The 27,359-nt window shown below is 37.1% G+C and overlaps 1 protein-coding gene across 2 annotated transcripts; it reads left to right on the top strand.

Moving 5' to 3' along the window:
* Positions 1-27,359, top strand: LOC115929676. 2 transcript variants are annotated; one of them, XM_030999462.1, is made up of 3 exons: positions 1-674; positions 3,001-3,453; positions 25,068-27,359. In XM_030999462.1, exons 2-3 carry the CDS (start codon positions 3,121-3,123, stop codon positions 25,362-25,364), a joined length of 630 nt encoding a protein of 209 aa, XP_030855322.1. In that variant the 5' UTR covers positions 1-674; positions 3,001-3,120; the 3' UTR covers positions 25,365-27,359. The 2 variants fall into 2 exon arrangements, 1 of the variants encoding a protein (XP_030855322.1); XR_004066663.1 differs by lacking the exons at positions 1-674; positions 3,001-3,453 and adding an exon at positions 8,238-9,826 and having other exon boundaries at positions 25,068-25,181.

Genomic DNA, 27,359 nt, shown 5'->3' on the forward strand with positions numbered 1-27,359 from the left:
AGTTGTACTATCCCATCAAATTATTTGTGGCATCCTAGATTGTTGAAGCCCAACATATCAGCTAAGTTCGTGGTCTGTATGACCAGACTAGCTAGTTGTCTATCAGATTATGAGGTACTTGTCACCTCATTTGATTGGCAGGTCTCTGCCTTTACATCAGATAGCTGTGTACAGTTAGGAATCTAAGCTTTATTCTATTTCCTTTGTCTTCTTACTTCCATTCATGGTGATGCTATACCACTTAATTTTAGATGTAAACAATTCCAGTCACTGGACACTCAAGACATATAACTCCGCCACTTTGTTTCCCTTGTCTCATTGCCCCCCTCCTCTCTCTCACCATTGACCTACTACTACTACATAGGTCCATGCTCTTTCCTTCCAGTCAGCAGCATGCAGGAGTTTGATTAGAAGTAAACACGATTGCATAACACTTGAGTCTCTTTGGAGAAAAACATTTGTTGAGGAGACCAGGGAGTTGTAAATGGATTTGGGGAAAGTCAATAGGTGTTTAGTCCATACATCCATTCAGTTGTTTTGTGGAGCTACTTTGTCTTGCAGTTCTATTTCCTTGTCTGTCCATTCATCCATTCATTTTTTTGTGTCAGATCATCCATAAAACTTTTGCTTGAAGAATTGGCATTTTGTTAATTTTCACCTGGATTATCATTAATGTAAGTACAATGTTATCTCACTTATTCTGTTGTTATGTGGAAGTGGATTCACTGTCATAAGACAGAGAAAGATCTGATCTTTGTTTGCATGTGCCTTTTTACTGCCTCCATAATCAGGAGCTGTTTTTGATCTTTTAGTGATATCAGATTGATTTTGATGACTTTCCTCTCTCGTCTATTCTGGCATCTTGAAACCCACTTCGCTATAACCATGGACCTTGCTACAACCAAGTAATTGTTCTGAAAATAAAGACATTTCCCCGAACTTTCTGAAAGCTACCCTATTCTCAAGCTCTACTTGAGGTATCTATTGCATATTTGGAAGTACTATATAGGAAAGGATGATGTGAGGGAACGAGTGGGTTGACATCCTATCGCTTACTTGAGTATGAACTATGAAAGGGAGAGGGATATATACATGTACGTCATAAGTTTCTTGCTTTGTTTGAATGGGTATGTGTATTTACCAGAAGACTTTGTGGGCAGCTCTGTGATGTCATACATCTTGATGTATTTAGAGAAAAGTAAATCAAAGTGTGATTCTGTAGGCCTACATTTGTAAGGTTTGTGTTCCAAAGTGAAGAAAGTCGAACGAAGATAAGTCATAGAAGAACCTTTAGTTTTGGTGTTGGATTGAAAGACATTCATTCTAATAACCCAAAATAGTGAATTGCTATAATATCTGTAAGAACAACACAATTTCCATTGCATGTTTCAAATATTTTAACTACTTTGAAATAGATTATGTTTGATGTCACAATAGAATAAAATTTAGAAATAGGTAAAATGATGGTGCCTTTAAATTTGATTGCTTGTCAGTGACCTCGCACAAGGTAGTCAGCACACTCAGGAGTAAGTGGCTTGTTGTTGATATAAGAGAGCATGCAATGCACATGAATGATCGAGTACATGTCAACAACATATGGATCTAATTGTTGGACCAAAGTTCACCACTTGTTCCTTGTATGACCTTCATCCCCATTTCCTTCTATTACTATGCAAGGGCAGGTTTAAATTTGTTTGTATCCTGCAATTATGAAACAAAAAGGTCATGTATCAGCAACATATATAATTAATCATTTTTTGTGGCATTTTTCAATTGTCATACACTAATCTATAATTTATGATAAAAATGCCAGTTTTCAATATGTCAAGATTAGATTGTATTTGATAGTGGGATATTATTAAATTTTATGCAAGCTGCATTCAAGGGAGAATCGTTCATGTTTCTTCTTTATATTGAATTCCTCTAGCTTTCATAACATTATTGCAGCCAATACATTCATTTAACAAAATATAAAAAATAACACTTTCTAAAATATTTAAATGTGATTAAGATATTGAAGGGGAATGTTTGTTATTAGCCTTCTATCATTGTCAAGGACTTGTTTACTACTGTTTCCTGTTGACATCCAGATAACAGAGTTTATTGACATTCAGAATGGAAAGGGGTAGAGAGTAAAGAAAGGGAATGAGAACAAAAAGCTAGGCAGGAAAATGTGAAGGGTTGGCTATTTTGATCATGGGGGGGGGGGGCAGATTTGAGAGAGAGAGAGAGAGAGAGAGAGAGAGAGAGAGAGAGAGAGAACTGGGGGGGGGGGGGGGGATGGGGGCGGGTCCCTCAGATAGTTTGGATTCTAGATGTCTGTTTTCATTCTTTCTTGATGACCCCCTCACTCTTTCTCTCTCTCTCTCTCTCCCTCCCCCTCACTCTCTCTCCCCCTCACTCTCTCTCTCTCTCTCTATCTATCTATCTCTTCCTCTCTCTCTCTCTTTCTCTCTGAGAGAAATGAGAGTCTCACTCATGCCTTTATCATGGATAAGTGAATAGGAAGATTGTGGAGAAAAATAAATGACACCCCTGAAAGCCAGGCTAATTATGGTGTTTACTAGGTGCTGTACTGTAGCTTAGGTAGTTAGCAGGAGTCCCTTGAGATAACACAATATCAGCAAAGACCAGTCTTCCGCGAATGCCTGCAGTCCTCCAGGTGCTGGTTTAGCTTCATGTCGCAGTAGATACCCTGTCTAGAGTAATGTGATGAGATCAGCCTTGAGAAGCCAAGCATTACAGGTTGAATGCATGGGGCAGATGGGTTAGCAACTCACAAGTTGAGTTTGGAGGTTGAAAGCATGGACCTACTAGTACTACGAATGGTGACAATGAAGCTGCAGCTCTGGTGGCAGCTTGATACTCTTGTATACTTAGTGCTACCTTATTAGATCCTGATTGCAATATGTATAATTGAGTAAGATGTATGGTATCCAATAATTCATCATGTGGTGAGTAATTTACTAATGAATGTTGTGTTTTTTGTTGTTTTAACAGGACTCCTCTGCATTATATGAAAGGCTTCACATTCCCAGAAGTCTACTAGAAGCTTGGAGTAAGGACAAGTGTGAGGTCTGTGCCACACACGTCAACCAACTCAAGGGAGAGGCTGTTGCAATGGTCCAATCGCTTGAGGAAGCACAAGCACAGAACGATGCTGCAAACATCGGTCGTCTATCAGGTCTGGTAGGATCCCGTGACCTAGCGTCTCTTCAGCGGTACCTCTACGCCCACCACGCCCATGGCGCAGCCGCCGCCCAGCAGCACCATCGGTCCGCTAGGCAGCAGGTGAAAGGACAGCATACGACAGCAGCAGCTGCAGCTGTAGCAGCAGCTCGTAAGCAAGCATTGCCCCCTTCTCTACAGGCCCAGCAGTACTTGGAAGAAAGTCTTGGAGCATCATGGTGGACGCATCCAAAGCTTAGCTCCATGCTCTCATCAGCACACCAGGTAAGTTCTCATAGATCAAGAAGACACATAGAACTTAGAAGAGCACAAAAAAGCACCATGAACCATCTGTTTAGAAGTAAGAAGTTTTGGAAGAAAAAACGACTTATCGGGTACATTTTCCCTGACAGTCGGGCTATTTTTTCAAGATGGCCGCCGGCATTTTTTTTTTTTTTCCAATCAGAAATAGATCCGTTTTAGCAGAGTTTTTCTTCTTTTTGTCTTTAAAAGAAGAAAAAAAAGAAAAAAAAGAAGAAAAAAAAAAGGAGGCTGCCCCCACAAAGGAAGCAGGCGGGGACGCTAAACATGTATATTTTTTGTAATGGCCTTACACTGTACATTTATTGTCACCAGATATGGGCCAACTAAACTTCTAAAGTGTGTGCCCTATCTACATCTCCCTTGTCATAATGGGGTCACCATGCCCATTGCTCTATTCAAATCATAACAGGCATCCATGTGTAGTGTAAAACCTCTAATGAGTTGGATTAACGTGAGTCACTGTAATTAAAACAGGACTAAACAAACAGGCCAACATGCCAGGTGCAGAGTTGGGTCTAAAGATAGATTTGGGCCTTTGAGCAAAGTTTGCTTCTCAGATTTCCATTTCTTAGTGGAAGATGACCGACATGCAAACACTTCAAACTAAGTTTCTGTCATCATAAGAAAAAAAAATCTCCTTGGTTCTATGGCAACAGAAGATGAAGCTAGGTAGAATAGTTTTGTTTTAATAGATGACCTGTATGGTCCATATATTAATAATAGTTCGTCAGCCAAAGGGTCATGAACTCTTGTGTCATTAACCTGTTAACCTAAAGACATATTTAATTCATTATTTGTTGGGTGGTTTTAACCTTCATCTCAATAACTAAGGTCATTGACCATGTGTTGGTTGTCGACACATTTTTTATTGAACACAAGTGACTGAAATTACATGTTATTGACTAATTCAACGATATGCACACAAAAAATGATATAGTATCGCCTAAGTTGCCTGTCTTTCTTGCATCTTTCATGATGTAGGGCACTTTCATTCAATGGAAAAGAAAAAGTCAATATATTTTAACAAGTGAAATGAATGGAAAGAAAGGAAGATGTTTCTCTTGAAAAAGTAGAAATGTGTCATATGTTCTTTCATTAGGAATACCTCAATGTTTTAATTTATATTCAATAAATAAAGGGCTTTGTTTTAGAAATATGTACATTCTAGTCTTGAGTTAATTAGGAATAGAGCAGGAACTGCCAGGAAGCATTTTAGCAGTTGGCAGACTCATCTGGGAATATCTTGACTGAAATTTGAATTCTTTCATGAAATTTATGTTGAGGAGTTTGCATGGTAACTTTGGTCCATCTTCTCAACTTTGTATAATGCTAATGTAAGGGCTTTATGAGACAAATGTCTTCATACAGCCTTGTCTGCAACTGTAGAAATCTTTCTACCATGATGGCCAGTTGGCCACCAGTGCATTACCCTTGCACTACTCCAAACCAGCCAGTCATCTAGGCAGACAGGCAGGCTTGCATCCCCAGAGTGATCCAGTCAGGAAACCAGGCTGGGTTGAATGACATCCTTCTCTCCCATCTCCTTCTCAAAAACTCATCAAATACTAGCGCACTTGCAGGAAATAGAGAGTGAACCCACCTCTCAGTCTGAGCTCCTTGATTGCTCAGACATGGCACTCAAATCCATTGTGAATTGTTCTTCTTTTCTCTTTCCTCTCCATCGTAATGAGAAGAAAAGGAAGAATGGAAACCACCTCTATTCCCCGTACAACGAGAGAAGATTTGTAATTGTTTACGAGGGAGTCAGGTGTGACACTGTTTCACAAGGGAGAAGCACGCTCAGGTCACCAACGTAAATGTTTATGTTCGATTAACTTGCTCTGTCATGATCCAAGAGAAGTGGAGGATGTCTTTTGTGGGTCTGAAAAAGAAAAACGACCCGGCTTCTCTTTTCCTGTTTCTCTCTCCTTCTTACGAGAGGTTGTACATAGGATTGAGTTGCATCTTGCAAAATGAGTCATTAGTCTTTAGGGGAATGCTAGGACAAGTTAGAATGCCAATTTTCTATTTTAGCTCTTGGTGATTTGAAAGGAGGTTCTTAGATCAGTAGGACTGCTTTGTAGGTGGGAAGGTGATGCTAAACAGGGAATTCCTCAGAGAATCAAGATAAGAACCAGAAAGCATGAAAATATACACCAGCTTGATAAATGGCAAATTAATTTGTTTGGCCCCTTGTCATATTTTCTAATCAGAAATTGTGTCATAGATATGATTTCCTAGACTCAGTTTGGGATACTCTGACATTTCTGAACCTGTAAAATGAAAAAGATTTTAGACACGTTATTAAGTGACTCATGGTTGCAAATTGTATTATATTTACAAACAAATTTTTCTGTAATAAGTTTAAATCACTTAATTCTGTATTATTAATGTTTTTGTTTAATATTTTTGTTTAATATCAAATGAATATTAGACTGTCTATCTTATAAACCTACTTGCTGAATCAATATGCATGGAAATTTTCCAAATCTGATTTGCGGTAAGTGAGAAATTTGGACCATAACTCATTAAATGATATATCAGCTAGAAAACTTTATTTTTCCTCAGTCATCTCAGATAATATTTTGCTCATCCATCCTTCCAGACGTACCACCACTCCCCCATGTCCAACTAGCCTGCAGCTTTCTAACCATTTGTTATTAAGCAATAACTGGCAAAACATAACTTTGCATTCTATCACGTCAACAACAAAAGAAAATCAATTTGAAGAATACTAATAGTTGCCCCAGGCTGGAAATTCAGGCAGATATTTTATGCTGATCACCTTCCGTGGTTTGCAAATTTGTTAAATTGCTGATGGGCTAAGCGATTGGTGTAATGATAACAAACGGATGAGAAGAGACAGGAAGAAGAAATGGTGGCAGAATTACAGGGCAGTGGTTATGATTCATGTGTTTATGTGGTTAAGATGAGCTGGGGGCCATGATTATTGTTGCGATCATCCGCCATCAAAAGATGATGATGATGATGATGATACACCCCCAAGCACATCGTCTAGCCCCCTCGCTTGTGCAACAAGTGTGAGTGATGCGAGTCTAGAGGCAAATAGCTTACCTTATCCTCAGGTCATGTAACACTTTCCCTCATCAAGTAATAGCTAGGTGTATTCATAGACTTGCTTGTAGTAAAGTAGCAAATCACATCCCCAAAAGGTATGTCCATTTGCGATTACATTGCTTTGGGGTAAAATAATCAAAATTGATATTCATTTTGAATTCAATTTTTTTTCTTGAGTAAGGTAGTGATTCATGACCAAGTCTTGTCAAATTCATGAAATATATTGATGAAGGGGTTTTCCTTGGTTAGAATGCTGTAGAATATGATTTAAACAACGTGTATGGTAATGATGGTCATAGAATTAATTTCTTTGAAGTTTGGCTAAACATGTCAATGTCATACAGGTTTCTAGTGTATATTTCACTCTGTTTTGAAGGATTTTCATTCCATACCTAGTTATTGCATTTTGCATTTGATTTGTCATATCCAGGTTGTCCACTCTTCGCTGCCCCTCTTTGTCTAACAGAAGCTGACAAGTTTCTTTTTGTGCTGAGTCAGACAAATCTTAGACAAGTAGTACAGGTATCATGGATGATTTTTAGAAATATTCTGCATGTTCATGGATCTAAATATACATGGATGGTGAATATATTGCTTCCTCTTTAATAATGAAAGGTCATTGACATGTTTTAAAATTCAACCCAAATCAATTTTTTTTTTTAAACTGTTGACTTCTCTGAAAGTAACCCTCGTCTTAAACCTTTCTCTCTCTTTGTGTTGCTTCTGAAATGTAGAGAGATTCAAAGGAAATTGTGCCACTCGGATTTTCTCCTCTACCTCAAGTACTAGTATGGAGTTAGAGTACAGTGAATGTTTTCTTCTCTCTTTTATCATCAGTGTACAACCTTCCCTATGGGTCTATTATCACCTCTGGTAACACTGTTCTGAAGGGGGTCTTGATACAAAGGTGCTAAAAGTCCATTGGAAAAGCTTCCATTTAACCTCTATTCTTTCATTGTGACATACGTACTGTATGGGATGAGGAGCAAATACAGACTTTTATTTGGGTGAATATTCACATAATGGTTTTGAAGGGGTAAAGTACTCCATTTGCTTTGTTTGTTGTTATGGTGTCTGAGTTGTATTGTTCTCTTTTAATGGTGGTATAAAGTTAGGGATCACTGACCGAGAGTACCTCCTGGAAAGGACATACATTGAGGACTGCAGCAAACAAGTTGTATCATTTTTATGATTATAAAACCAGTGATTATCAGCAGCTCCCAAAGCCAACTCATCTCAAATCTGTTTATACTGTAAAAAATATAACATAATTCTGAATATTTTATTTTTTTTAGACAAAGTTTTTACAAACAATGGTTTGTCATATCTCATATATCACAAATAATGAACTAATTTTTAATTTCAAGAAAGAGATGGGCATTCCATTGTTAAATAAAAATAGATGCAATATTAGAACTAATTTCCAGAATAAAATGCTATTACAGCATTTGAAGGGTTAATGATGATCGTTCCTTCTGGACTCGTAGAGCTTTGATGAAGCAGAAAGATAGAAGACATAGAAAAATGAAATGATACAAAAAATGGTTCCATTTTTAACGCTATGATTAAATATCAATAACTTAAATAATTTATAATAAATTAGTTGTTATTTTAATAAAGAAAACCGGTTGGCTGTTACTAATTTGCCCTCTCTTACTCATGGACACCCCATGTACTCAAGGTTTTTCATTCTTTCTACCAAATATTGATAATATTGACTGGTGACCATGAATAACTCCTTGCTACTTTGAACATAACTGCTTGCTTCTTCCTCTTCCAGTAGAGCTAAGCTGCAAGTATTTCTCTGACTCATACATCCAGATAAAAATCTTGGGCAAGCCCTGATGGGAAAGCTTCCAACAGAATGCTTCTCATAATGATTCTCCAATTTTCATCACACCATGAAGAGTATGACATATTGCTTTATGTTTTTATGAATTCCATTTTTTACAGGTGACGACACAATTGACATGTTTAATAATGTGTGTTTTTGTGAACTGTTTAGGAGAATAAAGTTAGTTTTGTGGTAATGGGGTCTGAAGTTGTAGAATATCAGCTCACCTCTCCTCACTCATCATTGACAGTGCACATTGCTGTGTACAGCAAGACTGCTGGCTAACTGCCTTATGCATAAACATGAGCAATCCAGTCCACCAATCACAGTACCTAAAATAGTAGCTAGGAGTGGACTGTTCTATTTTGCATTCACTCATTGAAAAGGGGTGATATGGTATGTGAAAAGGAGGGAAATGAAGGAGAGAAATGTTCTTTTTAATTATTTTATAGATAGATTTTTATATCAGAGAGACCTTAGGAGACATATATGCAAACATGCTTTCACCAATTTTCTCTTTGAACTATTTAAGAAACAGCACTTATCCTGTTTATAAATTTTGTCCAATAATAGAAAGAAACTCAAGTGGGAGGATCCAGCCTTGGTGTTTGTCTTTCTCTCAGACCTCTCTTAGAGCTTTACAATGTACACAAACCATTTCAGCAAGGAAACCTAACAGTGTAAACCAATGTAATGTCTAGAAGCCAGAGTATTATGAAAGTAGAAAAAAGGGAGAAGTAATGAAAAGAGGGCCAACAAGCGAGTGAGCGAAGAGATATGATGGATCACAATAGTACTGTTCCATAGTCCAGTTGATAGAGCTTCATTCAGTCAGGTTGTGTAAGGATTGTTAGGGGTAAACGTGGGGTGCGTTATTCTTGATCAGTTGAGAGTCGGTGGTTGCAGCAGAAGTGATAAGAAGCTAATTGCGCCAGCTCGTGGGATGATGAAGATCTGTCTTTCAGTTCACTTCACCTTGGAGCCTTACACTTGACAGGAAAGCATCAGGATATCTTTTTTGAGAATTAATATCAGAGGTGCAGGTTGTTGTTAGGAGCTTCTTCTGCTTCGGTTTCTCCATCTTGTCAAGCATCTTTGTCTCTTTGGAAGCTACTTAGGTTTTCTTTTACGGTTCTTTTTATCCACCTGTCAGCTTCTTAAAGATTTAACAATTTATAAATAGAACCACCAGCAATCTTCGGGACTTTTAATCCAGAGAATCAAAACTCTTCAAACCATGATGGCTCTTGCTCTGCTGGAGATAACATTTTTGTTACAACAGGGAAACATGTTGATTTAAATACAGAGCTAGGGAATCTCCGCAGGACTGTTTTCATTGATCTTTTTGATGCCTTCATCTCTCTTTGGATGAAAAACATGGAAATATACATTGAACATGTACCAGACCAGTTTGGTGTTCGAGTGAGTATTACAATTTGGTTTTCCTCCTAATTCATTCAACATTGCTGTCACAGTTGCATCTTTACAAGGGGGATATTTCTCAATCATTTTGGAGCATTTTCCATCTAGTAATAATGTTGAAAGTACAGTCATCATCATTACCATCAGTGTGATCGAGTCATAAAAATTTGTGATCATTATATTTACTATTATTTTCATTTATATAGAGCTATTTTCACCAAATCCATTTATCATAACAGGGTTTGAATTGCAATGTAAAGGTTCATGACCGTATTAATTATTGTTTTTTTGTGTGTAATTGAGATTTTATCCAAGAAAGTTAAAGAAGAGGAACAAATGAATAGATAATAATGAACTCTCAGAAATGATGGAGCTTTTAAAAAAGGTAATAAAAATACTGGAAACTGATCATGAATTTGATAAGTTTCAGAGTTCAATGAACGAAAGAACTAAGGAAGTATGTGCACAGAGAGTAATTAAATCTTCTTCATTCTTTCTTTGTGGATGATGAATAGCAAGCATTGTGTATTTTACGATATCTAGGGATAAACAAACTGAGGGTTCATTGACATAGAAGTCTATTTTTGATCATACTGTCAATGGTATTTCATTGAATATCATTAGATATTTTATCTTGTGCAATTATGCAAGAATCTTTTTAACTCTTAGGCTTAAACAAAAAATTGTTGTATTATCCTTTGCGACCGACCCCAAAATCTTAAAATCTAAAGTCAGCTTTTTATTAAAGTTTTTTTAGAATAATTTTTATAAGACAAACAAAACTGAAAAATATCAGCCCAAAGAGGGGAAAAAAGCCACACAAAAAAATTAAATGAATAAATATATTAACTGACCGACCCAGGTGCTGGCACCTAAAGGGCAATACAACATATATTTGTTTAGACCTTAAAGCTTTACTCTTTCTGATTGCCTTTCTATAACTAGGAAGTATCATTAGATATTGTTTTTGTCCTAAATAAACACAAAAAATTGTTCCACCTCAGATTGATTAAGGGTTTTATCAGTGACATAAGCAAACAGCATCCAAATGTCCCTTAAATTATGTGTGTTAGTATCTTAATGTGTTTCTTATGAGATTTTTTTTAAAATAAAGAATTCAATTGTAGGCCCTATACTAATATTTTACATCTCAAGATTATATCTCTCTGAGCCGTTTTCAATACTAAAATATTTTTGGAAGTTGGTGCTAATTCGATATCAGTATTCTATTTGAATGCTTGATAAAAGAATAAAAGATGATTCATAAGTAGGAACAACAACAACTACGAAATCTCCACGCATGACATGTATACAAGATGACAAGGGGCCTGTGTACTGTTTGAATGGTAGAGGGTAGTAAGTGTTATTAATAAGCATTATGTCCATAAGATTTGCTATAGAAACTGATGTAGACAGGGTGTCTACGTTCTCGGGCGATGATCTATGAATGACGTTGCCGGGTTATCCTTTATTTTCTGCCTCTCCTTCTCACGCTTGTGGTCCGGCTTAGTTTATTCAAAGATACATAAACCCCTGGTGCTAACGTTTTGTCGGTTCTTTATTGCAAGACGCCTTTGTTGTACTTACTCCTCCGCCGCCGTCAAATGGAAACCACAATTTCATAGCAGAATCGTTGCGAACATTACCGAATGCAAACAAGACAGCGCTGTAAAGGTTTGTCTGATAGATGAAGGAGAGCAGTCTGATGTAATAAAGGGGATCTAAACTTTGTAACACCTACTTTACAATGAGAGTGAATAGCAGATATTGTTGAAGATTAGTGAAGTCATGTAGGATTTAATACTTCTGGCACCACATACCTATTGTATATCATCATGTACCGTCTGAGGCGCAGGAAGTTACCAAAACAGTTTATACAATTCCTGATCTTAATTCCTCTGATCTGATATTTTTCTTTTAATCTTTTTTCACTTGGATTTTGTAGACTTTATACAATAGAAAGGATCAAAACATACTCTGTGAACATTTATTTTATTAAATGTTGTGCATGTTTTGTAATGACAAGAAACTAGTGACTCGCCGAATAATCAAATAAATAAGAATATGTGAAACAAGGAAAACAATTTTAGTTTATCTGTCATATTCTGCAGACAGTGTATAATTAAATATTTTAAATACTGGTACACAATGATTTTCATAAAAATAGTTGAAAGTGTTGTGTTATAGCAATCATCAATACTGTTTGACATGACTTGGGATGTACTTTATGTGTGTTTCTTTTTAACCTATTATTTCAATGAAATATTTGAATAAGTGTATCTGTCCCTATACAGCAGGCTATCTTTTCTCCCCTTATGCCCATAGCAGTGAGAGAAAGAAACCAATGTCAGATAAAATAAAAATTAGTCCAAGATGAATATTTTTAAAGGTGAAAATAGACAGATTTCTAAAGATTGCATCAAAGTGCATCACAACTTAATAGACCAGAGTAATATCATTACACACATAAATTATTGATATGACAGATAGCTTCATAGTACATCTGCATTCACTTAGCTATCTCCACGGCACTGGGTATCGGCTTGCAATCAGATGTGGCATTTCATACTACCCTACTAAATTGGAAAGTCAACATCAAGGTTTTCCTGATTTAAAGAGAGTCGATTTAACACACTTACGAGAATTCCTTCAAGTATTTGCTGGATTAGTTCTTGTCAAGTAGAAACTAGTTAATTTTTAGATTGCTTCAGTTTGCCAATGGTCTTTTTCTGGTGAGATTGGGAGGAAAGATTGATTTTCCCTATTTTGTAAATCAATGGCACTGCATACTATGAATCTAATTTAGAGAGCAACATTTGGTTTGCCTGAAGGTAGAGGTTTATAGCACTGAAAGTGTGTGTGTCAACAGTATATGAACTTGTCATGACTTCATAATGAATGGTTTCACATGCAGACAGTATCATGTTGATAAACATGTTGATAAACATGATACATGTTTCTTGTAAACAAAGAAAGAACATTCACATACACAGCTCTTTGCTGTTATGAGCATTTTGACAACAAATCTGGAAAAGTGATAAAATGTAAATGATTTAATGGATTGCTATGTCATAAAATTGTACAAACATTCACATCTAAAGTAAAGTTATTGATTATAATTGATTCTGGATTTAATGACCTGCAGAAGACTTTAAGCAACTTCTAAACAATATCGATTTGTGGTGGAAAACATATTGATGTTCCTATTTATTCATGCACATAGATCTGTAAGGATGACTTAACATGACCCCATTAATGGCCCTTCTTTCTTTACTTTTCATTGTTTAAATTGATTGGTAGAAAAAAAAACTAGAATGTGGGTCATCTTGATGCCAGGGTCTAATGAGATTAACATTGTTATATCATTGCCTTTCTTTTGTGGTCTCATCGACCACTACTACCAACCTAATCCCAACTCTAGGAAAGGTAGGAATCATGCATGGCCAAAGCTTTAAATCTAGATGATCTTTGGATGGATTAAAAGGATTATCTAATCTCTCATTGCCTTGCCTGCTATCGATCTAGTTCATATGAGAAGGCTGAAATGCTCGTTATTTTATATTTACCTGTACTAAAGGAAAAAATTTAGTTTCCAAATATCTGCAAGTTGACTTTTCAAATAAAAATTAATGGGATGATCTAATTTCCATGTCAATCAAACAAAAACAAGCTAGCAGATAGTACCACAGTTTCTACATGTTTGAAACCATTTATCTACATCATATTGGTGATATTGTCTCTTTATTGTCACAGGGGTGTTAAACTCTGCTTGAGTGTATATGAGCTAATGCCCCCTAGCTTCAAACATGCTATAGTCTCTGAACTTAGATTTTACTATTTTTGGTGCATCCCAATTTGTAGGAAACAGAATATTAAGCCATTGCCTATAGGAACCAATTTGTTCCTGTACGGGAGTGGGAGAATCGAGTAGGAAACGGGCCATAATAAAAGAATCAGACATGGTATATGTATGTATGGAGTGAATGTTTCACCTCTGAAGGTGTCAATGCCCTCAAAGGATACCCTCCCATCACTAATACAAAGAGGATAAGAGGAGATGGCCATAAAGATGCACCGATAATAAAGACCATCCTTGGAGAGTAGATAAAGAATTACATCTTCCTTTAGCCTTTCCTTTTAGGTTATGCCTCCAATCAAGGCTTACTATGTGGTGTTCCGCATGCCTTCATCTTTTCAGTCTTCCAACAGGACTCTGTGGATTAAAGTGCAAACTGATTCACCCTAAAATACGTCTCCTTGAAGAAGATCTTCCAAAGTTTACATACTGTAGGAACACTATGGATTCAATCAATTGTACAACTTCATCTTGCATAGTTATCTCAGATGGAAAGTGAGCTACTTTTGAACATTTTGAAAGAATTTTTTGGAAAGGAAACAGATTTGCATGAGCTAAGAGCAAAATCATTGCATTAAGACTTTGGATGATATTTAAAAGTTATTATAAATAAAATAAATCAGCAATTTCTAGTTCAAATGATCACATACTTGTAAATACCGATTTCTGTGGCGATGCATGTAACTTTGAATCCAGCCGAGCAATATGGTTTTAAAAAAAGTTTAAAAATTACTTCGTCATGGTTTTTAATTTGATTGTTGTTTTTAATTAAATTCATATGAGTGGGTATCTATTTCGGTTTAGGGTTTTAGTCCCTTGGGATCAGCTAAGCTTAAAGACATCTCTTTATATATAGAGAGAGAGACCCTACCTGAGTGTATAAGGATCAGGCAGACTTCTAAAATGAGCTTATAGTTTCTATAGTATTGTTTGTTTAGCTTGATACAAAGAGTCTCAAACCTGAGAATGGGATTTAGGAATGATACTCTCTACTTTCATCTTCACCCAATACAACCTGTTTGGACATGTTTCAAGCATTGATTGTTTGATACAACTAACCCAAGTTTTTTAAAGTCATTATGAAGTTAATTAAAAGCTCTTGATGGGTTGGGCTATGCCTATGCTTTGTGTATACATCAATGCTCTACCATTACAGGGGTTTTAGGGCAAATTAGTCTTCAGAATTCATCATTGTATATTACCTGCACTGTGAGAGCATGTACAATTCAGTCTATGACTGCCATTCATGTCTTTCATAAACCTTGATTGAATTTAATTGAATTGAAAAGCGAAACCCATATACCGGGTAGTTTTTTCTAAATTTGAGATGTCCCCCATAAAAAAACTTAATGTAAAGCTCTTTGAGTGGTACTAAAGGAAAAGCATTGAAGTGGATAGAGGCCTGTATTTTAATGCATTGTATACATTGATATTGTCAAATTACTTCTTAATTACTTAATTACGTCTTTAAAATGCACTTGGTCTCCAGGTTTTACATTTTGATGACATGAAATGTGACCATCTCATTGCAAGGTATTATGATTTCTTCATAAGTATGAAATCCTCCCTCTTTATTCCTCTCTTCTCTTTACTTGTTTACTTGATAGAGAAAGAGAGAGAGAGAGAGAGAGAGAGAGGGGGGGGGGTGAATAGACACACAGAGAGTGATATTACAAGAAGATTTGTTGATTTTAAAGCGGTTACATTGATCTATTACGGTGTTTGTTTGGGGATTCAAACAAGCACTCGTTAAAGCACGAAATAATCTGGGGTTTGAAAGGCGTCTGCGTCTGACTCCATCAACCGTGACAGCGAGAGTCTTTATGCACCCAAACACTGGGAGAGCTCCCCCACACCACCAAAAATCAATTCCAGGGTTTTGACAGCTCAAGTTGTCTTTTATTATGATTGTGTGTTGATTTCTAACGGGTGTTGTTGAAATGTGGGAGGTGATAGTAGATCAAGAGGATCGATCCCTGTCAAGCTCTTCTCTCTACCCTTCTTCTTCCTAATCAAAGAAAGAATTGGACATGTCTTATAGAAGAAATAATGACTACTGATGAAGCTTTCAACGAATCGTGATATATCAATGCATACACTTTAATTGGAGATTGCTAGCCCTATATTTACAAATAAGAACTACCTCCCAAAAAGTGAGTGATTAATTGAACAATGGACGTGGTTGAATAGTATTAGTAACCTTTCGATTACTGGAATAATCTCTCATGTCTGAGGGTAGAAAAACAAAATTGTTTTAAAACTTTAACACATGTGCTTTAGGTGTATGAATGACAGGAGAAAAGGTGTTATTCAAAAGAGTAATATTCTGGAATATTTGATATAGAATATCAAGAAGAAATGAATATGGATGTATTATATTGTATACCATATTTGCAGAGGGTGAAGAACTTTCGTTCCAATTATAGAGGTAAAACACTGACAGATCAAATAGCCTCCAATCTGTCTCTGTAATAAGAGCATGGGGCTTATCCCTTCTCTGTTGACGAAGATCTTCAGTGAAAACAAGGTAATCTTTTGGCCTTATTCTGAGAGAAACACCCCTCACGAGCACACCTAAAGAGGGCAATAAGGGGGCAGGGGTGGAGGGGTAGATGTGTGGGGTGGTAAAGAAAGAAATTTTGTTGACTATACCCTCCTCCATCGAGAGCTAGATGCAGGATAAGAAAGGGATAATATGTTTGTTATCTACAAACATGATGACTCTCTTTCTCTCACTTTCATTCAATCTGAACAGAAACATTCCATTGGAACCCACTGGATGTATTTGCTTTGACTTGTTTCACAAAGGAAGCGGAAAAGTGATATAGGTGTGCAGGATAACTTTCATGAATTTTCAAGTGTTAAAGCCATTTTGAACTTTTTTTCAAAGGGTTTTCATCACAGATTAATGGATTTGGGGAACTTGATCAATGAAAGGAGCTTGAATTTTGTTTGAACAAGAAGGTGAAATGGTTATCTGAATTTTGACGATCAGGATTGGAATTTTACAGCAAGAACCAAATTTGGGCAAAAAATGCATTTTCTGAATTTTACTGATAGTATACACTGTGCCCTGTCAATCTCTTCATGAATGCCTAAAAACTAAAGTTCATATAATTTCATCATGGCTTTCGATGGTTTCTAAATCTATACCATGTTTTGTAGTGCAGTGACGTGATGCCCCTATAACCAAACTCCAACTTTTTATTTCTGTTTTGTTATATCCATGAAATAAAGACATTTTATACTTAAAACTTCTCCACCATTATGCAAGCAAGTATACACCTGTACTTTTCTCCTCGCAAACATTTTGAGAAGAAACGAGTAGGAGGGTGGAAGTATGCATCTTCCCAAGGCTTTGTTGATGGTGGAAAAGGAGATGAAATTAATTGAGTAACTTGATAGCTTGGCTGTACTCCGCACAGACCTTAGTTGGCCCTTACGGATGTATACCCTCCTCCAGTCATCCACAAAATCCAATATACGGCCTGGCCCTATGACATCATCACTCATACAATTCTTTACCCTTCAACAAATGTCTTAATGGATGCTAGACTCTAAATATGCATAGCATTAAGGGCATTTCATTGATTTTACGGTGCACCTCGTCCTCATTTTTTCTGTAATCTTCATGATGAACTGTATTTCACATCATTTTATTGTATTATTTGCTAACTTGGTATTATTTGCTAACGTGGTAGTTTGGATTGCTTAATTCACACCCAAATGATATTTTCAAAAAATGATTTTGGTGTTAGGTTGTACTTTAAAAACAGAGTGTATTTTAGGGAAATGTGGCTGATAATCTAGATTTATTACCTTTAATACCAGAAATCCAAATAACTTATGAAATCATTAAAAAAAAAAACCCTCAGATATCAGGGGGGAGGGAGGGCTTAAACTTCTTAAACTTTATCAGATATAGAGAACTACAATAGTTTGGCCATGGTCTCTGCTTTGAAATTCATGGATATTTAAAAGGCTATTACCGGTAACTTGTTTATTTCAGATATATAATTAATAATGATAATTATAAAGCGCTCATGTCCATCTTCTGGCACACCACAACTAATACCCTGGCTTTAGCATGGCTGCCATTATGGCACTCTCACATTTCAAGGAATTAATTCCTGCCAGGTAACCACTTACCTCACCTGGGTCGAGTGTGGCAAATGTAGATGTATGGCTTGCCAAAGGACATTAGTGCTGTGACAGGGATTTGAACCATGTACCCTGTGGTTCATTGTCCAGCAACCTATCCACTAGACCACTACACCTCTATGTGTACTCTACATGTATTTTATTGTGCACATCGGTCTATGTTTAATTCAAATACCATCCGTACAATGGCTTTCTGATGATGATGCTAATGCTGATGACTCAGAACCCTTTAATATCATCAGTGTTTACCTTATATCTGTTGATGATAAACAAATCCACCATCATCAAATTTATCATATTTTGATAAATAAATTATGCATATCAAATCCTTGTTTGTTTGTAGAAATGCAAAATGCATGAATAACGCCCCACTCCACACGAAAGAATAAGAAGAAAATACGGAGGTGCAAAAAATTAGGGGTAAGCCGCGCCAGGTGTCGAATTACCTGAATTAGCATTCATGAGTCGTTGGGCAGGGCTTGGATGTGACTCGGACCGGTGTTGAGCCGAGCCGGCCAGCCGTGAAGGCACGGTGGGATACCTTCCGTACCCCCTGTGGGCTATTTGTATTAGTCAGATGGTGGTATAGGAGTAGGGTGAAGTGTTGTGGCTAAAGGGTTAATAGCTGATTGGATGTCTCTTCTTGCTTGCTCCATATCTTGTTTGATCCACAGGGTCTGCAGGTGAACCTGTGGTGACCTACAGGTATACATACCGACCACTTTACCCCCTTGTTGGTCCTGATGCCGGTCTCATCTACCCGTCATTCAGGATGCCATTCCGAGGAGCCAATCTACTAGCTTTCTCTATATGCATTAACCCAAAGAATCAGCTCCTTGATTAACCCTTTATAATCATTTATTTATAGGGGTGTTAATTTTCATTCAAAGATTTTCATCAAGGAGATGAGTTTGGAGCTAGAATCTTTATTTACCAGACACAGACCAGACATAAGATAGAATTGACTTTTCCTAAATTGGTCACCCGATATTATAATTAAAGTTTTATTTGATGTTCCTGTGAGGGTCTCGTGGAAGGAACGAGAGTTCAAGAGCAGGATTTATGTATTGTAAACCATACAAGTCAGGTTTATAACATGAATAATGCATGAAAATTGATCATGTATATTTCCTAGTTGCCCTCCTACCCTCTCTCCCCTTTCCATAAGAAAGAAATCAGAGCTTTCTTTATTTCAGAAACGTGTATATTCCTGCATGTGTGGTAATTTCAGACCGGTGCAGAACCTCTTGTGGTCCACATCGACGTGACCGATCATGTTGCTTGCGGTGGTGGCGGTGGTGTCGCGACACAACCTGTGCGGAAATTGATTTCTCTGCGGCAGGAGGGAGATCGTCTTTCCTCTCTGTGCCCTCCCCGAAATTTGAAGAACATACAGAGGTCTTCAGTTACTACAATGCGAATGAGATTTGGGTCTTGGTAGGCATGTATGCCCTTGATTAATTGAATAAAGCTAAACCAAACACTCCGATTCTCAAGCAAATATTGCTTGGCATCAACACGTACTACCTTGTCAAAAACATATATTAGATTAAAATCACAATCGGTTTTATTGTTGCAGATTATGCTAAAAACCTTATGTGGACAACGTGAAGAAAATAACCGTAAAAATACTCAGATTCTTTCATCAGTTTGAAGATTTTCACTTGAATGTAATAAGCTGAGACCTCCTTTTGTGAAGAGGGGATTTATTTAACATCTTAGGATTTCACTGTCTAGAAAAAGAAAAAGAAGGAAAGATAGCAGAAGAGAAATGGAGACTGATAGAAGGATAAGAAGAGACTAACCAGAAACATTTTAGTATTAGAATTCACAACCAGTCATCATTCAGCTTCACAAGACTTAACCACACCATTGTTTTCTACTTCATGAATATTTCATCGACACGACTCCACCAGAACCAGGCTGTCTCATAATTGCGTCGAAGCAGTGCTCCAGTCGAGTTCCAAAATCAATATCTGAAATTCAAGACTTGGTTCCTGAAGGATTAATACAAAAATTATTGCAGGAAAAAACGTGAAAGATAACCCAACACCAAATTAGTGAGAGGCATGGTGAACAAGCGCTACATTGTCAGAGAGGGACTTGATCATGGTGAAATCAATGACCTTTTGACCTCACCCATCTTATCTTACTGGGTTATACCCTTTACTAAGGAATGATAACTAATCAATGAGGGATAATCAATAAACTATCAAATTACATGAAACATCATTCTTATGAGTTTTCAGACATTTTTTTCTTCCTCTTGCTTATTGAGATTGGATTTGTTATTCATATTATTACTTTCAGGTTAACTATCCTAAAAGATTTTGCATATTAATTCTTGATTTAGTCAGCTAATTTGAGGCTCTTAGCATCAACTGAAATGTTTTCTTTTTAAAACCTAAACCGTCAGTGCCTTCTGAATTCTATACAACTCAGGATGAGTTGTTCTGTGATATTCAAATCACAGAAATTTGCGATACCAGTTCTTTATGGTTGACTAAAAGTACATGTTTCTGTCAGGCCAGCTTTGCATTTTTTAGAAATAACAGGGAGATAAAATACATCAGAGAAGATTTTAAAAATCTGTCCTTTTTTTATCTTTCTTTCGATTTGTGACTCATTTTTGTGCGGTCAGTTTTCTCTTGACCACTCTGGTTTTCATTGTAGAATTTTATGGTATTTGGTCAGAGTGGGTATATGTGATGATACAGAGATTGCACTGAGCTCTCAAATGTGGGGTCAAATTATAGAAAGGGCAGAATGATCCTAAACGACAGTTTGATGGGGATTCTCTTTACCTTCTGCACATTATTTCAAGTTCAATAACCCGCCTCCTCTGCAATTATCTAGAAACAAGATTTTTTTGTGGTTTGGGTATGGGAAGAACAAGCCATTTGGCATGTTTTAAGAGGAGGGGGCGTAGTGGAGAATCTTAGTGGCATATTGCAGGAAGTACTTGCGGTAGTGGACACGTTTGTCCAGCGATGATGGTGATGCTAATGAGTGCATCTAAGCAGAAGGTAGCGCCGGGCAGGGAGGGGGAATTAATGAATTGGTAGGAGGATGAGATCATACCAAGCCAAGCTTGCCATCAACAATTTCATCCTGCCTAGCTTCAGAATCAATTCCAAGGTGGTTCTGTTTGGACTTCAGATATATGCAAATGAATTCAAGACATATGGTCACTAGTTACTGCCCCTTGTTTAACTTCACAAGAATACAGGCAAGATCATGAAACCCTCTCCTGCATACATACCATAATTATGATGCATTTGACATAAGCCTTGAGAAACAATGTGCCTTGTGCAAAAACCGAACTGCTTTTGGATGAAAATCATCATCAAACCAATTTTTTAAAAGAATATCGAGGAAGTTTTGAATGAGGTACTGAGTTTCCAGAATAATTTGAAACCAACTTAGATTTGATGGAAATCAATCATGGTGGAAACGTGTGTCACTTGATTGGCAGATCCTCAAGTCGATGAGGGGGGTCAAACTATCAATAGCTAGAGGGTCTTCAGAAGCAACCTTGCTGATGACCTGGGACTATACGGAGTAAACTTGACCAGGGGCAAGTTAGACCTCTTCTTTGTTGTTTTTGCAAGTAGAAATTTCATGATTCTTGGGTGACCTAAGGTAAGCAGTTTACGATTTCAAGACGACACGTGTGTGCACTTTGCCAACAGCCTATAGCATCTCAAGGATGGGTTCCACCAGGTCGACTGGTATCTTGGTAGCTGATAGCGAGGGCATGTCTGTCACGCTTTCAAAAATTCAATTTTGAGTCACGCTTTGTGTTCTTATTATATATTTTACTATTTTTCCTGTATTAATCATTTTATGTTACAGGCATTTGTCTCATTCTTGGTATTTAGTCCATGGTCAATATTTGAATTTGTCAGAGAGAAAAGAAATAACTAGGAATGTAGGTGAGGGACAATGAAATGACATTCAAAGGTTTACCGATCTAGAAGACATCATTGATAGACACACGCCACATGCCCAGCCTATTTTGACTCTTTAATCAGTTATCAAATATTAGTTTGTCGGCCCCATTCTCACTTTTTTCTTCTAATATGACTGGTGAATTCTTCCATTCTGATCTATACGGCACCTAGACGAGTACCCATTTCCCATGCGTCCCCTTCCATTAAAACCAAATACGCTTACATCGCGCGTTTGCTATTTATGACTGCACTCTCTGTTTGATCTGTTATCCATCATTCCCGAAAAGAAAACAAAGGAGTAGAGTTCTTCCAGTATTAGGGACTGAAATTTGGCTTGGATGTCCCATTTCTGTACGTTGCTTGGCAATCCAGAGGGTATGGGAGAATGGAGCAAACACATTTTAGTGAGTAATTTCAATTTCATTTTCATCACATGTGCTGCACTTCTCAGGCCGGGAGAAACGGGGTCATAGTTTAGAGAGGAAAAAAGAGTTTTTGCTCCAAAGTTCATTACCTTTGGAGGGTAGGCAATTCATCATCGTCAAGATCCCATTGCTGATTGTCTCAAGGAAGTGAGAATTGTGAAGCCAAGATTAAAGAAAGTAGCGCGTTCTTGTTGCCTGGTTAGTTGGGACCCAGGAGAATTAGTTCTAGCTTTGTGCAGACTTCTAGCCCTGCACGAAGAGTACAGTGTACTTCTTGGATCTCACACTCTGTTCATGTGTCCGTCTGTAATCTGTATTATCTATTGTCTCTGAACCTGTGTATGTCATAACAGAATTTAGAATACCGGTAACTAAACCATTTCCAATATTTTGTACTAGTAATTCTGAGTGTATCACAACAGAAAAATGGTACTCTCTCTCTCTCTCTCTCTCTCTCTATCTCTCTCTCTCTCTCTCTCTCTAGGTTTGTTTTTGTTTTTAAGTCTTCATGACATTAAAAGAGATCATGTAGACAATGATGTAGGGAACTGTTTTGCTGACTTGAGATAATAAAGTCATATCATATAACTCTGAAATGATGAGGAATAACAAAAGACATGGTATGATTGATCATGAATGAATGAATGTTAGACAAAACATGTTTTGATTCTTTGTTATGATCAAAGATCATGTTTGGTGAAACATGAAGGAGACACAAGCTTGGCTAGCTTTTGTGTGATAATTTATTCATCCATCCTTTGCCAATAAATATTGACCATCAAGCTTGATGTAAAAGATAGTAAGAGGTGTCATATTAATTAGATAGAGATGTGACGAGGCTGATGAATTAGACAAGCTTCAATTAGTTCCTACCCTGACACCTGTGACTTCTCGTTCTACAGACAAGACGTTGCTAGGTTAGCTGAGAGTTAGTTGTTATCTGTTGCTAGGTTATGAGGATAGAGGATAATCCTCTTTTAAAAGATACAAACTGATTCTTTTGTATTATCAGATTTTCTGAAAACAGAACCTGTCCATCAGAAATAATTTGGTGTACTCACATCAGTATGTTTCTTTCCTGTGCTACAACGGTACGTGTTATAGTGAAGTGTTATAGTGTGAGAAATGCATTAATCATTATGGACAAATGTCAAAGGATCAGACTTTAAACAAGATGCCCCAAACAAGATTCCCCATATTATGACCTTTCAGAAAGTGATCCACTATTATTATACATTAATAATTGCTCTTCTACCAAATCTTTGTTGGTAATTTAGGCTCAATATTAATGATCTATGCATACTGCTGTGGAATATTGATCCATATTGAAACTGATAAAGTTTTGACTTCATGAAATATAATGCCTTCGTCTAGATGTCATCAGTGATGTCTAAATATCTGTAGCCTGATTGTGCTACTGTGTACTTGTTTGTCAAATGGCATGAAATCATTGAGCTGATAGTGCATGCCCATTCAACAGAAATTTGTTTCAATTTCAGTTCTTGTTTGGAGTCTCCCAAATGCACAATGGCGTAAAATTCACGAGATTTGAAAGCAAAGATGAAAGGTGCGTACAGTACAGAGATACCGCCTGGGGGCCCAAAACAGTTTTCATCTTTATCGCTTGTGTTTGATATTTGTTTGTAATTATTGTTTTGGATTGAAAAGGAGTTGGGCCTTGACCGAATTTGAATAGAGTATCTGTGGAGTTCACTGGCTTTTATTGATACATGTATCTTCTCTGTGTTTAGGTTTCTAAATTTTGTGTCATGTTTTGAACTACTTTGACAGTAGTCTACTTTCTGAAGTAACACCATGCCATACAAAGTTCACCAAAATAGAGACAGAGATATTAAAGCCATACATTAGAGACCTGCACAACACTAGTTCAGATCATAATGCTTTATTTTGCACAGAATATCTACTCAGTCTTACCAGCTGATGGTTTTCTTTCATGTTTGAAGCCCTCTCATATTTGCCAAGGGTGTAGGCCTACACCCCTTTCTTTCATAATATGTAACATAGAAGAGGCCTCAGTAAAACAAAGATTGCTATATGAATTCAAGAGTTTTTCATTTAAGTGTAAATTCAGTTGCACCACCAATATATAACTTTATTTTTGGCACTTTGACAGACGATAAATTTAAGGTCCTATAATCCCAGGGATTCAACAAATGAAAGGAGGGTGTATGATGGGCTGAATGTTCCCACACTATCCAGGCTAATTTAACAATATTCCTCTTGATTAGCCCAGTTCACACAAGGTCAAAGGTCACCTGAACAATGCAATGAAAGAAAGAAAAAGAAAAGGGGAAGAAATTAAGTCGCAACTTTGATGTTTTGAGCTAGTAGGTCGTCAATCATGACCGGTTCGCTCCATCAGACAAAGTAACCCGCCCTCCTCTATCTCTCTCTAAGAGAAGCCGCCGCCATGGAGTGAATTTGTTTCTGTTTTGCCGAGGCCCAACTGTCACAATGCATTTACACTTGTTTGCCTGAGCTTCAAACAAACAGAAGACAAATCATATACATGTATACGCCCATTATACTGGTGTATCTGGTACAGCAATTTAAGAGAAAATTTGATTGAAGATTTTGAGGGAGGAGTAAGAGGATTACAATTCAAGATGACCATCGGATGAAAGTTAACCCATTTTTCTTGATAAAAAAAACAACACAAAATGATTATTTTTGCCATGTTCTGAAATCACCATTTGGTTTATATTTCTGTATTCAAATTTGTATGAATGTTTGTACATTTTAATGAATTGATAATTAAAAGAAAATTGTTGCATTTATATTTTTGAAAGTTTAATAAAATCTTGTTTTTTCCTGTTCATTATCAGGGTAACTTTGGAGGAGGTGTTGTCGGCAATAATGCAGGTCCCATGGGGAGGACAACCGTCCCACAGAGTCTCACCTATATACCACCTCAAGATAGACATCAGGTACCTGCTGCCATAGCAACAACATCCTCTGGAATAGGCCCAGTGACAGGTACTAGCACAGCAGCAGCCATGGCAATGCGTCAGTCTACTGCTCCTACCAATACTATCACAGCACCAGTGACGGGTTCTTCAGCGGCAGCATCTTTCTTTGCAAGGTATGGGCTTGAAGACTTATGTCATCACTTTATTTCATGAATAACAATGATTATTTATATTCTCTAAAGGATGTAGATGATTCGATGGGGTGAATGAGTGTCAAGTTGGTGATGACATAGTAACACATCCTAGTTGTAGAACTGGTATGACGATGCGGTGCATCCAGGAGGAGTCTACTAATGGCTGTCAAGGTGGTGGTGATGAGGATGGTCTACATGTGTAGCCCATCTTCAATACTTGGTGATGTTGGTTTAATGGAATGATTATGATTCAATCATGTTCAAGCTTGATTGAATGTCACTACATTTCTGTCAGTTTTGATTTTTGACAGAGAGTGAGAGAAGGATAACAAAAGGGGGAATAAGGGAGGAAAAGGGAGAGAGAGAGAGAGAGAATGAGATACAAGTCCACAAACAATCATTTGTCTGTTTTTGTTGAGTCATTATGTGTTTCATAATGTTGTAGCTTGTAGACATTTAACAAACAGACCTGAAGGCTTTAGTTAGTTCTCAAAAATAGATACGAAAGCCACAAGCCAGACATGATCAGAGATTGTCATGAAACTGTTGTATTTCAGAAATCCTTTCTGTTGTTAAGTTCTATTCCATACCATACGACTCCTCCTAATTAGTTCAAGGAGCCAGGATAGCTTTATCCAATTTCACAGGGGTGTGATCGCAACAATCAAACCCATCCCAATGGAACACTGACTAGAGAAAAAGGTACCAGAAACTCAAACCCAAACTAAGCGTTTATTTATTTTTTGCTTTGGAGACTAAGGTGATGTGGTTGTCTTCTTATTGTTGAGAATAGTTTTTATGTTGCTGGATAGATGTAAATGATCCATTTTCTATAAAGGTTTTTCTGTCTCCTCTTCTTGAACATTGCGTTTGAAGAGCGCAATCACACGCGAATTAATGAGCTGTACAAAAATGCATTAAGGCAACCATAGATGGGAGATGAGGCGGGTACAAAGAAATGGGTCAGACGGAGGTCGCACCTTCCACTGTTCGCGACTCATCAATGTCAAAGATCGTTTGGAAACTCCTAAAGTTGATGGCAAGGATTAGAGGGAAATTTTTATCCTTTTGTACTGTTGAAAATACTTGCAAAATTACTCACTTACCTTTCTTTTCTGCCCAACGAAAATTGGCAGCAATTTGTGAGTGAAAAGGAGAAGTTTGATCATGACAACAGACAGTTATTGCTTGATCAAAACTTCGCAATTGGTGTAGTCAGTATTTGCCAGCTAATTGCTTGTTGCCTTAGGCTGTTACGGGATTTATGAATATGATTTATCTCAACAAGAGGATGAGGTTGAGTAGAATGATTTGAACCAACCCACCTGTATGAGATGGTAGATTGGGTAGTATTGTGGTGAATGAATGGGAACAAATCTAAATGGGTAAAATGAGATGTCATATTCTTGATTAATGGTGATCATCATTAGAGAACAACCATATCAGATTACCACAAAGTGATGTTTAACCCAAATTGGTTTTCATGCAGGTACTTTAGCTTTATACTTCATTGTCAAGCCAGGAGCTATAGATGCCCTTCGTTTCATGTTTATTTATTTCTACTGAGATTCTTCATGCACCTTTTCTCTTTAGAAAGATTTTCTTCTGGTCTTTTTAGTTGAAATGAAATATTTTTGATATGCACCTTTAATCTAACATCTTTGTTATTTCTTATTATCGTTTAAAGGGCTCAAATGCAGATCATGTCATACTTCATGTATGTACTTTACACTTGTCATTAATCAGAGTGTCTGTATAGAAACCTTAATGGGTATCACCCTCTCATCCTTTCTACCATGAGGACAGCAATGTTCTAACGGTCATGGTCTGAACTTACGAATGAATCTCTTCTTCTAATGGGTTACAAAGTCAATGTCAAAGTCAAACCCGGACATCCAGTAAGGACCATGTTGTTCTTCTAACGGTGTCAAGTTTGCTATACGAGATGACATACCTTTCCCAGCACATCCTTTCTACCTATACTCCATCTTCTCTCCTCATCTCTCCTCATCTC

This window comes from Strongylocentrotus purpuratus, unplaced genomic scaffold (genome assembly GCF_000002235.5).
Source record: "Strongylocentrotus purpuratus isolate Spur 01 unplaced genomic scaffold, Spur_5.0 spur5_scaffold_5, whole genome shotgun sequence".
Classification (NCBI taxonomy): Eukaryota; Metazoa; Echinodermata; class Echinoidea; order Camarodonta; family Strongylocentrotidae; genus Strongylocentrotus; species Strongylocentrotus purpuratus.

What these genes read in the sequence shown, in the direction of transcription:
- LOC115929676 (XM_030999462.1), top strand. Translation starts at nt 3,121, where the DNA reads ATGGTCCAATCGCTTGAGGAAGCACAAGCACAGAACGATGCTGCAAAC. An exon ending in TGCTCTCATCAGCACACCAG is followed by an intron (nt 3,454 to 25,067) that starts GTAAGTTCTCAT and finishes GTTCATTATCAG; the next exon opens with GGTAACTTTGGAGGAGGTGT.